General features: G+C 41.1%; 1 protein-coding gene across 1 annotated transcript in view; it reads right to left on the bottom strand.

Moving 5' to 3' along the window:
* Positions 1-16,561, bottom strand: part of LOC140237337 (protein Hook homolog 3-like) — a 60,157-nt gene that overhangs the window by 35,150 nt on the left and 8,446 nt on the right. Inside the window, exons 2-3 of the mRNA XM_072317273.1 lie at positions 7,866-7,951; positions 7,306-7,429 (exon numbers count right to left, since the gene is read on the bottom strand). Coding sequence (XP_072173374.1) covers positions 7,306-7,429; positions 7,866-7,951 — 210 coding nt within the window. The remainder of the gene's footprint in view (positions 1-7,305; positions 7,430-7,865; positions 7,952-16,561) is intronic.

Genomic DNA, 16,561 nt, shown 5'->3' with positions numbered 1-16,561 from the left:
TCAAACGACAATCCAGTTACTGGGTACAAAGTGTAAACAGTACATTGTACATGGTACATACATATACACACTGTACATGTACTTGGTGTTCTTTATACATGTAGCAGGGAGGTGCATGTACCGCATTGATCTAAACCCAAAACAAAATGCTGCTCTTTAATTGTAAAGCAAGAACTGCCAAACATAGAAAATAGTCTCAGATGTTTACAACAGGTAAGAGGCACTTTGTTTACATTGTAAATCACTTTACACCTGTGGGTAGTGTACATGTACAATGTACTGTAAATGTGGATATTTTCGCGCGACTACTTTTTCGCGCTTGGCCGTGTCAGAAGACTTTCGTGTGTTTTTAATTCCACGGAATCAAGACAACAAGTACTGGAACATATGGCATGCAAAAATATTCGCGTGCTTTTATTTTCGCGCTAGCTTCTCGTTGCGCGAAATGTGCGAAAATTTCAACACCGCGAAAATTTCCACTTTTACAGTACTTGCATATTCCACAGCAATTGGTTAACTTGCATTACATTTGCCATTTACAGTGTATGTAATTCATGCACTGCATTTGAACATAACAGTTGGTTTTACTTATTCCTGAAGCAAACCTGGGCCCTGTTTTATGAAGAGTTATAGTTAATTTCTATCATAAGTCCATGGCAGCCTGTGTGTTGACAAAATTTATAATTGATTACATCTTTTGATAAAACAGGGCCCACAAGCTTTTTACAATGTAGAACATAATTGCAAAAAGTATTGAAACACTAAAGAGTCATGGGAATTTTGTGTACAAATTTGTATAAATTATTAAATGCTGTATCTAGGGATTTACAATGTACCAAAGTTTGTAAATATACCGTATGAATTTTTTTTTTTCTTTAGCAAGTTGGTACAATGGAGTAATAACTCCAAGACATTTTTTTTTTTCACTCTTATGATGCACAGGTATCTTCTGCTCTCCATCTTCCTACAGTCATGATTAACATGTACCTGTGTAATGACTATAAAAACTAACAGTGATCCTTACAAATATACACTACATATCATAATCAGCATTATTGTTCTCATTAGGAATATGATCATTTTTATTATTACTACCATCAGTACTATTTTCATTCCCTGCTATCAATAGGCCTAATGCTGTACTGTATTGCTGTACATTATATTGTACTGATACCGATAACATGATTGCAACACCCCTTTCTAAAAGCATCAATAATTTTGACTACGAAGCAGAGCAAATAAGATGTAGGCCTACAACATGTGCCTTTAGTGCTAGCCTGGCACTCAGCACTAAACATTCACGGAGCCATCTGTCCCAGACAGAAGTCTGTCAGATCATGTGTAAGCAATGAAGAGCTTCCTCTCACAAGGTACAATGCTTGGCACAACACCGATTCCCACAGGTTTGATGGCTACATACTGTATGCCATGACTGTTCACTCACACACACAGTCAGAAGTGACTGCCACAGGCACAAACATAAAATTACAGCATTGACTACAAATTATACCCTGCCTTCACAAAGCACACTATCAACACCTCACAGAGATCCCACTTACACTTTTCTTTGCAAAGAATACGTCAGGTGTACCGGTAAATGGGTTTCAATGGGCCAGCGCACACACTGGCAAACAGATAAATGATCCTGACCCCTCGTGATTCACTCTATTAAAAGTGACTACAGTTGTAGTAATAGCCATCATACAGTACGAACCAAGCACATTGTACTACATAAATGAAAGAATAAATTATTACAAATGAAAGAATATGTTATTACATATATATTACATAAATCAACACGGTTACAGTGTACTAGTACCCATGGACCAATATGGACAAATATAATGGATATCTGCTGATGTAATATGTGAAGCATTCTTGAAAGAACCTAGCCAAAGATAGAACTACATTGTACACTGTGCACCTATTACACCCATCATTGTTCTAAGATAAAGGTAAAACCAGGTGTGATTGATATACCATCACAGGCATTAGCGCTATTCTTTGTGGATTGTTGATATTACAAGGATATCTTCGCTCAAGCTGCATGTCATGAACTTAGCGAGCTATTCAGAAACAACAATGCAGTGCTCCACTTTGGCATTCATGCATGGTTGCTCCTCTACACCTACAGGATATACACTATCATGTCCTTGAATTCTTTGTAAATAAAAAATTGCAGGTCTGCATTCCAACTTTCCAAAAGAGTTTTTGCTTTAGAATACTTCCACAATGACATAATGGTCGCTGAATACCACAGCTAAATTAAAAAACTTCCACGAAAGTGATATGTGAGGCCCACTCCAACATATTCTACATATTTTACATTTGTACATGTACACACCTGTACAGGATACCATCACAAACAATAACAAAAAAACTTGTGGATTACTGAAGATCAGCACAATTTGTACAAGTACCGGTACATACTATCCGGTTTACACTTAAATGCTGATCAACTGACAACACAGAAACTATTCTTTTCTTGATTTCAGAGTAATGCTATGGGATCACAAGACTTTACAAAATTGTACTTTAGCAAGTGAATGAAGCTGGATTACGCTCGTAATCGAGAAATATGTGTTTTAAATATATATTTCTTTCTCCACGATTTACAATGTAGTCGATTTTGGAATGATACAGGCACAAGAATTTGATGAGCATAATTTGAGCAGGTACATAAAGACTTACTATAGAAATCAAATGTCACATTGAGAGCTGAACATTGAATGCCATGAAAAAACTGCTGATAAAACAAAGACAAAAGGACTTTCAACTTTAAAAATGCACTACCATGTTTATTTAACACAGCACCATTTGCCTGTATGCACCATCAAGTGCAAGCTTTCTCGTTGGACAAGTCTTATAGGCTGCATTCACATACCTGTACAAGAGTTAATGGTTTTAGCATTGTGATGCAAATCTTCAGTATATTTGCCACCATTCACTCACACAGCACAGTAACAATTATTACGATGCTTCAAAAAAAAAAAAAAAAAAAAAATGATAGTTGACCAGAAAGTGACCCTGGGAATCCAAGTGTGTAGAGGAACTGTGGCGAGTTGTATTGTGGGATCAAAAACTTGAGATTCTCTTCAAATTGATTTCAGCATAGTGATGCAAAACTTCAACAAGCATTATTTTGAGTGTGTGTAACTGCAAGGTACATGTACATGTACATAGATGATAAACTTTGATAGCACTGTACAGTTTGCACGATGTACCAACAGTGAGCAGCAAAAAAACAACAACAAAACATAACAAAAAACAAACAAAAACACAAATAAGTGAATAAATAAATAGATAAGGCATAAGTATACTTAGGAGTGGAGCCATGTGATATACACTGTAACAAACCTGCCCTCAATGTTTGTAAACAAAACTGCAGTGCAGAAAGGAAGCCTTCATAATCACCCTTAGCCCAGTTCATTGGATGGCCAGTCTATAAATACCTGTCTACCATGTACGTCAGTGTCTTGTCAAATAGCTCTCTAGGGTAGTCAAGGTGCATGTAGAGGGGGCTTTTTGACATGAGGCTGTAGCCTTTTCATGTCTCCAGAAACATTAAATCATAAGTTAAGTATTCAGAGCACACATACAAACTCTGTAGTAACATTTCACAAAAAAAGTTTCCTTCTAATTTGACATTAAAAAAAAAAAAATCTTGTAACTTGAAACCGTAGTATAGAAAATATATTCTACCTTGTACAAACAAAGACCATTTGGTAATTATCATCAAATGCTCATAATTTTGTCATCTGTAAAGCGTCAACATGGCAAAGCCACAGGTCTGTTTTTGTTTGTTTGTTTGTTTTTAAGGAATGAGACGGAATGAAACAAAGGTCTAAAACAGAGTGACTTACAATGGGCAAAGATATGTACCATCACTGGGCTATGCTTTGCATGTACATGTAGTACCCATCCCACATAGCATATCCTCAATGAATGAAAGTTCAAACTGCCTTGGGGAAAGAAACAGTGAAAACAGGAACTCTCGTAATCGGATGTATTAGGGAGCCACGTCACATAGGAGACTGGCTGACAAAATCTATTCTAAGTCAGAGTCTAAAAATAGGGCATCCTCTGTGATCTGGTAACAGCATGATAAGCACCACATTCAGCTTGATGCGATGATATTGGTAGCGATTTGGGCTGCCTTTTAGGCTTATGAAGACTTCCACTTTATTTAAGAAACTTAATGCAAAGGATGAAAAATCTACCATGCATTAGAACATAATTTCACTGAATTGAACAGAGTCATGTATGACTAGAGGAATATATTGCTCTCTCTGATTTGGAAAAGTACATGCATGGTCATGATTCCCCTTACTCACTGCTGCTATCACAGAAATACAGATCATCCCAACTAACTGGAGCAGCCTCTCTTGACTGAGAATACAAGTGGCACTCTAATGCTAGGTTTGTTCACACATGATGTTTTGAGAAAAACTGTACATTCCATGGTCATAATGATTGATTGTCACCCTGCTCTTTTTTTAAAACCAGCTTTAAGTCATGTGGACTTGTAACAGCAAAACTGAGTTACACACAATTTTCTTCCTGAAGACATTGAGTGCCTAAAATTGTAATTAAAAAAAAAAAACAAACAAACAAACAAAAAACAAACAAACAAACAAACAGATAAATAGAGATAGTTGCATTTTTTTTTTCATTTATAACCAAAAAAAAAACAAAAAAAAAAAAACCCACACACATAAGAATTGGATTGACACAAATCTTGGTTGAATGCAACTTTCCTGTCTACACTTGTATACTAGTTTCATGATTTCCTCTGCCATGCAAATGAAAGAGAAAGGCAGTTTTATTTGCTTAGTTTGTCTTATCTTAAATGCAGTGCTCTTTTGTAATATTGTACAGTGCCTACTTTTCATGACCAAATGAAATTTACAACATAAAGACACTTTCCCCTAATTTTTAATAGGCCCTATACCATAAATCTTTCTACCTGGTACATCCATCATTACAGGAAATATTCAAATCATTCTTATCAAACTTATTTCTAATTATTTATCACAGCATCCTGTCGTTCTTGAATGGAAAGTGTTTAGTGGTAAGGAATACAGATATCCTCCATCCTGAAAATCACCTTGAGATAAATTAGGCACACAGCCAGACATAACATGGGTTGAATAAACATATCTCTACACATTTCAAGTGGCTATGCTTGTGAACATGTGCCGGTACATGTTTTTATACATTGTACATCATACAAAGAGCATCACCTTTTCACAAACTTTACTGAATGAATAAAGCTTTATAGGCATCAAGTATAGGAGCCTGCATTGTTCTTCATCCAAGTGTGAATCCAGTGCTCCCCCCCCCCCCCATGGGGTACTGAAGACACTCTTTCTACCATGAATGACTAAAAACAGGGTTTCTACTTGTTAAAGAAAATAGTACCTGTGTGATTGGTGTAGTCTTACTGGTACTGATACAGTGTACCATTTAGCAATCACCAGTTACTGCACTGGTTGTTGTTGTTGTTGCTGTTGTTTGTTTTGTTTTGTTTTTGTGCATTACCATCCATGGAAGAGAATGCTGAAAACTTGACAGGGAAACAAATTTTGAAATGTTATCATCAAGTGTCACATTTTAGAGGCCATTACGCCTTTGAACAGGCAAAATGTTAGGTAGCGTAGGCATCGATCACTATTTTGTCTTCGAGCCAAAATGAGCAATATGATTGTACAGCTGAGAGAGTGGTTCCAATGCTTACACACTGTTTGTGGCTAAAACTTCACTACAAAAGAGAAACTACTAATGTTTGTCACCTATCATTAGACTATACCAGCACCACAATGAAGCCTTGTGCAGATCAGAGTGACAACAAACAAGAGTATTTTACTTCTAACTACATATGGAAGGCAAATTCGCTATCTCCTCCAAAATTGTAACTAATTTGTAGTGCATAATGTTTGTAGACAACACCTCCATCAGGGGTGTTGTATATAACAGGGTGCAGTACTAAGTACGTGTAACTGGACTGGACTCCTTATAATCTCACTGACTTACAGGTCTTCAATCAAACCTTTGTTCACGCCATACAATAAGACCCATTGAAAGCTGATTCAATAGTCTTAAGACAGTTACGGAAGCTTAGCTTAGTTCCAAGAGCATGCTCCTATTTCTTTACAGTGACTTGGTCTGAAACCATGTGACTCATTTGATCCCTGATACATTTCTCCACAAGGGAAAACACACTACTAATACTGCAGTATCTGTTATGACTGCTTTCAGTTTCAGCCAGTTTTGGATGCAATGATCATTGAAACATTGTATACTTTAACTTTCGATAAGACAGGATATCATATCCTGTGCTACCTATGGTTTCCTTCACACTATTAAAGCAGTACATATTTGAGGTACAGGAAACCAAGAATCAGGGGAGGGGGGGGGGGGGCAATCCACTAGCATATAGTCCATGTGAATCTGGGAGAAATCTTTTCTTTCCTTTGATAGGGTTAGATTAGATTATGTGAATGACGGCATGATTCAGCATAATTATATTGCACAGAACTTTCATTTGATCCAAATTACATTACCCTATTTTAGCAACCCATATGACTTTATACAGTGTCTTGTCATTATTACTTCCGTCAAGGAAGGAGGTTACATTTTTGTTGGTGTTGGTTTGTCTGTGTGCAAAAAACTCAACAAGCTGTGAATGGATTTTGAAGAAACTTACAAGAACAGTTGATAATGACAAAAGGAATAGATGATCATATTTTGGTAGTGATCCAGGAATTTTTATGAATTCTTTAATGATTAAAAAAAAAAAAAAAATGATTGGGCAAATAGGGTCAATGAACTTGGGAGTTCAAGCTGCACATTATGTATGAGGTTTGCATGCATGCGTACTAAAATGCGCACTCTACTTGAGGAGTCACGCAACAGGAAGCTGATGAGGTAAACACTTCTTAGCTTATCGGTATTTATTTTCATATCTTTTTCAACTATCATTGGGAAATTTGGAAGATTTTCAGGATGTGTGTATGGGTGGGAAAGAGCTGCTTCACAGAGGTCTGCACTCTCCGAGTGCTATTAAGTAGGGTTATGAAAATGTTCTATCCTTCATCAGTATTTTATAGTTTGTTTCTTATTTCGTGCTCTTGTTTCTTCATGTACAACTGATGGTAGAGATACCAGATGCCCCAACAGAGCTACATAGTATCAAAATGGACATTGTTTCAAGATAAAGTGTACATTGTATGTTATTCAAAGTCTCCAGTGAACAGTGACAAAGATACTGCAGTTAGTCATTCTCACTGTAATGGCTTTACTCACCTCATCATAGAAGTCTAGAATGCCTTCCAAGACCTTTTTCAAGTTGCTGACTCGAATCCTCCAACTTTCCCCAGCATCTTTCTTCAAACGGCCGAACCATGAAGGAGTGAAAAACGACGGTCCACTAAAATAAAAAGCAAACAAATATTTTATACATTTGTTTGTTGCTGTTGTTGTAATAGTTATGCACTTATGTGGGCCTGTGTAAAGATCAATCAAACTTTTTCAAGTACATTCAAGTTTGACCGATTAGCATGAATGTACCTGTACAAACTGTATGTATGATTCTTACATTTCTGAAGCAGCTTTCTGATTGCAGTGTCAAAGGTCAAGAAATCAGTGCATGCTACACATTGCAACTCTCAGCTGCATGTAGTGGAATATGAATAAATACACTGAATAAAAATCAGATGGTTGTCATTTTTAGGCATTGGCAGTGTGACTCCAAGCTATTATGAAAGGACATGATCTAGGATCCTGTAAGATGATAACAAGGATTTGTATTTTCCATGAAATGTCACAAACAAATATAGTGTATCACATACTGGTACAGTACTTACATTTGGCACAGAATCTCTCCCAGTGCAACTCCATCTATAAGTTCGGCTACAGTTTCACATGGAGCAGAAGTGTGGAATGTTTGAACCTAAGAAGAGCAAGAGGAATTCAGGAGATCAAAAGTTGGTATTAACTCAGCATGTGTCACAGCATATTAAAACAAACACCCCAGGCAATCATTCATAAAAAACAGAGGCAGGCTCACATCATTCCTGTTGTTATTTGCTACAATGTAAGTATAAATGGAAATGAACTTTCAAAATATGACATAGAGGTTTACCAATATGACTTGCACATGAAATTTGTTTTGTTTTGTGCTTAAATTTGATTATTTACATTTTTATTAGGGGTGGCAATAACATGAACAGGCAGTTAACTGCTTTTGTTGCACTTGTACATCTGTGCATCTATGCAATACAATTTATCAATGAATGGGAGCTGTATAAAGTTCAAGAATCTTGAACATTGGTTACAGTCCTTACTGATTAGTTGATGATTAGAGTAAGTACATGTACTTGTAACAGAGATAGCACAAGCCTGTATAAAAAAAGGAAAAAATGGACCATCTGTTGGTCTTTACCCCAATACTTACTGATTGACACACTCGGACTCAAAATCAAAAGGCAATCTAGTCACTTGAATTAGAGATTGGCAAGTTTTCTGATGTCCACAAAAGTGAATTTTCCAGGATGCCCTCAAGACAAAAAAGAAACTAGAAATGTCGCTATGGCGACTGGTATGCCTCCGCCATAATGCATGATTCTCCTAATAGGTCTATAGTACATGTTGACAATGTGTGATTACATTTGCACAAAATTGGCAAAATATTGAAATGACATGTTTGTCACAAATGTGTTGAATGTTCACCTTCCTTGACCTATATTTAATTGGCTGAATAGGAGAGCATGTATTTGGGGATTTAAGAACATTAACTTGACTTTGACCCTTTCATATTTAAAGTTTATGCATTGAGTAATTTTCAAGGTATGGAGAAAAAGTGAAATTTCTGTATTGAACAGTAAATTGTTATCATTTCATCTGGCCTTCGACCCTTAGATTTATAAGAGAATCACTGTCAGGCAGAACGTACATAAATACGTACTAAGTTTCGAGATAACTTGAGCCACTTCCGAGATATGGAGAAAGAAGTAAGTTCAGCACTTTCACTTGATCTTTGACCTTTTGACCTTTGACCTTCTTGGCAAAAAAAAAAAAAAATCCCAGAGAATCTCTATTGGGTTATACATGCATACACCAAGTTTTAAAATAATGATCCTGCTGGCATTGCATAAATTTAAGGAAAATATTAAATTTTTTAAGTATTGCCCTTGACCTTTGACCCCTGACCTTTGACCCCATGAACCCCAAATTCCCTAGATAACCACTGCCGGTCAGTACATGCATATATACTACGTTCCATGAAGACGCCTTGAACAATTTCCAAGATCCAGAGAAAAAAGTGAAATTTTAACATTTTTACTTGACCTTTTGACCTTTAACCTTTGACCTCATGACCCAAACTTTCACCAGAGAATCTTAATTGGGTAATACATGTATACACTAAGTTTCAAGAAAATATCTTCAGGCATTGCATAGATATGGGGGAAATAGTGAAATTTTAAGCATTTGACCTTTTGACCTTTGACCTTGAGCACGTGCACCCAAAAGTTGATAGGCATAACTTCACCCCCTAATACACATACATGCCAAGTTTCATTAGGATACCTCAAAAGGTTTTTTTAGTAACGCTGCCTACAAAATTCATTACGGACGGACGGAAGGACAGACGGACGGACAGACAACCTGAAAACATAATACCTCCGGCACCACTTCGTAGCAGAGGCATAAAAAGGTACCACCCTAAAAATACCATTCAGTATCATAAAGCAAAACAAAATTGAACTCAAATCAGGGAGGTTGGACTCCCACCTCCCTGCTCAAATTAAACCACATCTACAGGCTATATAAACACAAGAGAAAACTAGACTTGGAATTTGTCAACACTGACAAATTAGGTGATCCGATCTGTTCGTAAATCAACGATTTGAGTCTCCTGATCCCAATAAGCATGACCATACCGGTTTCATCTGTGTTTAGTGGACATTGGCCGTGTGATGTTTGGATTCTCATTTAGAAAAGGTAGTCAGACCTGACATCTATGGTACACAATTCCGTATACACTAACGAAAATACAGAATGAAGTACATATGACCTTTGACCCCACTTTGCACAGACAAGATGGCATCTGAGCAAAAAGTGGTTATTTTGTGAAATGATCCTTGTAACATGGTCTTTACGTGTGCAAAATATGGAAAAGATAAGACATGTATTCACCAAGATACAAGATGATACATTTATGACCTTTGACCCTAATTTACATACCCAAGATGACGTCTGATCAAGTAGTTGTTATTTTATGAAATAATGTACGTGACATGAACTAAACATGTGCAAAATATGGGGATGATAGGGGGTGTTTTTCTTGAGTTGTTGCAGAGAAAGTTGCAGAAAGAAAGAAATATCTCAATACATCGAAGATAAGTTTGATTTCAACCAAGTTTTTTGACGTAATCTCGGCGTCGTATGAAAAAATAGAGAAAACCTTGACGACAGCTCAAAGTCTCAGCTACAACATACTAAAATCTGGGAGAAATTCACCGAAGAGTAAGTGAGCTAGTGCTCGATAAAGACCGTCATGTCAATTTTCATTTCCAGAAAAATTCCCTCCCATAGAGATAACACGTAAACTGGTTAAATTTGACAAGGTTACATTATATCCATTTTCACGAGGTGAAGACATCATCCGATTAAAACTTTGATTGAACAAAACTTAAAGAGTATTAAATTGGCTACAACATACTAAAATCTGGAGAAATTCACCGAAGGGTAAGTGAGCTAGTCGTCGATAAAGACAATCAGGTCAATTTTCACATCTAGAAAAATTTACCTCCCATAAAGATAACACGTCATAACGAAGATACAGGAAGAAGTACATATGACCTTTGACCCCACTTTGCACAGACAAGATGACCTCTAAGCCAAAAATGGTTATTTTGTGAAATGATCCTTGTAACATGGTCTTTACGTGTGCAAAATATGGGAAAGATAGGAAATGTATTCACCAAGATACAGGATAAAACATCTATGACCTTTGACCCTAATATACATACCCAAGATGGTGTCTGATCAAGTAGTTGTCATTTTGTAAAATAATGTACGTGACATGAACTACGCCAGTAAGGAGGACACAGCCACACGATTCTACTGCAATTCTTCGATAACTTTATTAGGACGTGAAAACCAAATCTCCAGTAAAAAGAACATAGCCCCATCCGACACAAGGGGGCGACATAACCAATGGCGTAATTTCTCTTCTTTTCTCCCCTTTGTGTTTCTCCCACACTGAATTATAAACCACATACACAATAACTGAAATGTCTTGGTGTAAGGCTTCTCACAACAATTATCTAAACAAATAAACGACCTTACAAGGATAAGAAAGGTCTTATTGTAACAGATATTTTGAGAACTGTGCCGAATGTGTAACACAAGATATGTATACAAATGTATTCCGTGGATACAGTGAATGTGACTTCATGATATTACATAATGACACCTCTATAAACTGTGAACTCTATAACCTGTCCTAATAATACAACACATCCTGCAAACAGGCAGTATATTACTGCCAATATAACTACTAACGTAAGCGGTATTGACCTTCAAAAACTAGCATACATAACATATAACAAAAAGGACAGCTTACTACCAGAGCGAAGGAGTACACTATACCACAAATGCAATAAAATGTATTAGCTTTTTGCAACTAAACCAACTCTAGTACGTATACGTTCAAACATACTGTTCCCAAAAAACAACCACTGTGATGGGGTAATGCATTATCTCATTACATCTAAAAATACACTGGATACATCTAAGTCACAAAAGGTATGTAACGTTAAATGGCATAGTATGTATGGCCTACAAACAACCAGGTATATAACCACGAAGTATAAATACAACTGTAATGACACTTTGATCACACAATCGTTTGAGATGACAATAGTAATCACATGTGCCTTCAGTAGGACCTGTGTAGAATACATACATAAGAACTAATCTCAAACACAGTGTTTACTCGAGTTCAAGGACATAATCATGCAGCCTCACAGGAAGCCGTCGTTCACGTCTGGGGTATCTACCAGGATCAACAGGTACCTGGATAGGAGCGGGCAGAGAGTCAGAGACAGAAGTGTCTGCTGGAGTGGCGAGTTCGGTGGGAACTCGAGGAAGGGCATCCAAGGGAGGGGATGGGGGAGCAGGGTCACCAGCCGGGTAATGGGGTCCATCGGGAGGTGCAGGCGGAGGATCGGTGGCAGGAGGAGCGCGAGGCAAGGAACCAGGAGGGGTGGACGGGTATGGTGGGACGTCAGCGTTGTCATCTGGGTCATCATCAGATTCCACATGGTGTGGTGTGGAATGAGGAGAAAGGGTAGAAGGGACCTTCAAGCAGTCGGCCAGTCGGACACGGTAAGACGAACTGCGTAGCTGGTTGCCAACGAACTTCCGGATGTTGCACCACTCGCCGTCGATTGAGCAGACCAGGTAGCGTGGTCTGGCATGATGTTTTGACCGATCAGCACGGAGGTATACGAGGTCACCAACGAAGATACGCGGTAGAGAAAGCATGGGGCCAGATGTAGTCTTGGACGTCTCGCTGTATGGGTGATTTTTCAGTCGCTGAACATGTTGGGCAGAGATGATATCCTTGTCCGAAAAGGGGATCTGCTCGCATGTGAACTGATCACGTTGCATTAACATTTCCCTTGCCGACAAGCCACGGGATCGAAGACGACTATTGAGGCGGGCAGTGGCAACTGACAAGGTCAAAGACGTGATGGGGGCACCAGATGAGTCATGGCGGAGGAGCTCGTCCTCCAACTCACGGACTGCTTTTTCAGCAACAGGGTTCTTGTCCTTGTTCTTTGCATGCCCAAGCTCAATGCGGATGTTGTGGGACGAAAGGAGGTCATCATGGCATAAAGCAGAAAATCCAGGAGCTGGGTCTGTGCGAATAACTGCTGGTGGGCCATCAAGAGGTCTCAATTCAAGGCAGAGTTGGAGAATGGCAGCACGCAGGGTCTCCTTCTTTTCATCAGTGATAAGGCGGGTGACGGTATATGAGGTGACCGTTTCGCGCAGGATGAGGATGAGTTGGCGAGAGCGTTTCAGCACATCAGCTGCAAAGGAGATACCAACTACATCAGGAGGGTCATTTGTGGACTGCGGATGGACCAGCCGAGGGAGAGTTTGGAGAGAGACACAGTGGTGGCAGGATGAGGTGACCTGTTGGACGGCAGATTCCATGTCCAGGGCATAGAAATACCGGGATGCAACAGTCTTTAATTGGTGAGCAGTAGGGTGGTCTAGTTGGACATGGATGGTCGTGAGGAGACCATGGAGGACAGACCGAGGGACGACAATGGCTTCACGAGGGGACACAAAAGCTTGCTCTTGGCGGACAACCAGGAGACCATCTGGGGCAATCGTGGCAACCTGGAGGTAGCGTTTGACGTCCCGGACATTCGTGAGTTTCTTGGAGGGTCGCGTACCCTGGACAAGATGGGCATGGGTGCGTCGTAGAGATGGGCATTCAGACTGAATCTTAATCCAAGCTGGCCGTGATGTGTAAGGGGGGCGAGTCTTCCCAAGGAGGATGTCATCTGCAGAAATGCGATGCACGACAGAGTCCTCCATCTGTCTCACAAATGTGCACACTTGACACGATGAATCAGTGCAGTCTGGAGCATTGCAACTTGCAAAATCGGATGGGACATTTGCAGATCCAGAGAGATGGCGCAGGGACAATTGGTATCTGCTCACCGTTGACAGGAATGTGGACACGCGGGGGCTGGCAGAAAATTCACCCCGACACAACTTCTCAAATGCCTGGACACATGGTTTGCTGTCCGTAAGGACACATGTGCGGTGCTTGGACTGAACAATGTATGGGCTGAAGTGCTTGATAGACGCAGCAATGGATAATGCTTCTACCTCGCATGGGAGCCAGGAAACTTGTCGTCCCCTCAGCTTGGCACTGAAAAAACCAGCCACAAGAGGCTTGTGATTCCTTGTGACATAGAGAGTAGAGCCGATACCATGCTTCTTGACTGATCCGTCTGTGACGAGCCACAGTTGGTCAGTAGTGTGGGGGAGAGTGATCGTGCGGGGGGAGGTGAGGGCATGCTGGGCTTCCTGGAATGTAGAGCGGAGGTCATCAGTCCAGGGAATAGTATCCTGAGACTGTCGACCCGCAACAACGCCATCTAAGGGAGAGAGAAAGGAAGCGCAGTGGGGGATAACGCGGGCAAGCATCTTAAAAGCTCCAATGAAGGAACGCATGCCTTTGACGGTAGATGGTGGGGGGCATGCTGCTAGGGCAGCAATACGATGGGGGCTAGCCTTGAGGGTGCCCTGAGACCATATCCATCCAAGAATGGTGGTGGTCTTCGAAGCAGAGAGGTTGAGCCCTGACCTGCTCAGTGCATGAAGGACACGACCCCAGTTATTCAAGAGGTCTTCTGGTGTGTTACCGCCACAGTACAAGTCACCAGCAAGTTTGACGACAACACCTTCCACCAGGAGGTCACCCAGTACGCGACACATGAGCTCTTCCAGAGAGGTTTCTGAGCCAGGCATTCCCATAGCCGAGCGAGTGTATACACGCACTCCACGGAAGGGTGTGGCAACACCACAGTACTTCAGTGACTCATGAGACAAGGGGATCTGATAAAATGCATTGGTCAGATCTGAGGCAACAATGTATTTCCACTGGCTGATCTTGCGCAGAGTGGAATCAACATCTGGCATAAGTGATGGTTGGGGTTTCGAATACCGACCAACATCAGCGAAGGCAGTCACAAGACGGTAACCACCACTGGGTTTCTTTACCAGGAAAGAAGGATTTAGGTATTCCACAGTTACTCCAACATCTTCTGGGCGAGCAAACACACCCAGTGCTTCGAGTTCATCGAACTTGGCTTGCAAGTCGACCAACTTGTCTCTGGGGTATAAGGGGAGGCGACCTTTCCTCTGTGGGGGTTGAACAGGACCCATATTTACGACTGCCTTGAAGGGACCGACGGCACCATTGTAGCCCTTGAAATGGGGGTCAAAGACGTCATCGTACTCAGTGTGTAGGTCCTTGAACTGCTGTCTGATGTTCGGGGGAAGAATGTCATTAGGATCTGTCTTCACCAGAGCAGAATGGTTACTGCTAGAGGTACGACGGGAAAAGGCTGCCGGAGGGGAGATCTCATCACTTGGAGTGTATTCAACATCCTGGGGAACTACTGGACGCACCTGACAAAAATGTTCATTACGACGCAGAACTCGTGGCTCGATGGAAAGATTCGGAATCCGGATTTTACCATCGACACTTGAAACAATGCAAGGGGTGGGCCAATATCTAGGTGACTCCAAATCAGCAGACCGGACCAAACCATGTCGGGGTTCCAGAGCAACACACTCATCAGCGTGAAGTTCAGGAGGAAGTGGTACCTCAACAAACTGTCCAGGAAACACGGTGGTAGTTTCAGGAGGTGCACGGAGAACATATGCGCGACGAACAGCAGGGGACAGGTTGGTTCGCTGAGAGGACCCATATGAGTACACTGTGCCATCACTTAGGGTGATTTGACGTTTGGCAGGCCGGATTGCAATATCATTGCATTCCATGAAGGGTGTACCAGCCAATACTTCAACGTCAAGATTCTCGACAACAAGGCCATCGAACAAGAAGCGTTTGTCATTGCGAGTGAATGTGAGACGGGTCTCGCCAATGACTTCGAGAGGGGAAGACCCATCAGCCTGGTGAGCAGACTGGCTGCTGTCAGTAATCTGACATCCGAGTACTTTCGCAGTTGATGCACGGATCATATTTCCGGTTGCACCGCTGTCTACAGTAATGCGCACAGCATGGTGCGTGTAGAAAGCATCAAAATACGGGGACTGTCGAATCTGGATACGGCGAGTAGATGGGGAATCGGAGGAAAAGGATGGGGGAGGATCATCCTGACAGTAGGCGGGTGGGGATTCGGCCTTAGTGTGCCCTTCGTCGTCTGTGAGGTCATTGGTGAGGTCGTCGACATGACCCAAGATACTTGCAACCTGTCTGACTTTGGCCATGTACCGCCTGTCCTGTTCTGGCAGGTATGTGCAGTCACTTAGAAAGTGATTGCTAATTCGCCCAGCCTGGAGACAAAGAGGACAGGACCTGACAGGGCTTCGACGCGATTGAGGCTTCACTGGAGATTGAGATTGACGACCTCCAGTGGAACGAGGGAAACTTCTACGAGGTCTGGAGGGTGCAGAGCGCAGGACTCTGGGAGATGCGGCGCAATTCAGTTCAGCCAACAGGCTATCAAGTGCCTGTGATATCTCGGGCTTGAGTGATGCGAGAGTCCGCGTACGCAAGTCGGTGCCATAACGCTGCTTGACCAAGCGAGGCAGGTCAGGATGTACCAGCCGCAACCACTCAAGTACGATAAAATTCTCTATAGTAAGAGATAGCTCCTCGTCTTCAGTGATTGGGTCACCATGATGTGTGATGCCCCCATTGACTGTTAACAGGTTATCTTCAACAAAGGCTAGCATCCGCTGGTATAAGTCTTCAGGGCGTTCATCGGGGCCCAGACTT

The sequence above is a fragment of the Diadema setosum genome, chromosome 13 (genome assembly GCF_964275005.1).
Source record: "Diadema setosum chromosome 13, eeDiaSeto1, whole genome shotgun sequence".
Taxonomy (NCBI): domain Eukaryota; kingdom Metazoa; phylum Echinodermata; class Echinoidea; order Diadematoida; family Diadematidae; genus Diadema; species Diadema setosum.
Note: the sequence above shows the minus strand (reverse complement) of the source record. Positions and strands in the feature narration are given on the sequence as shown.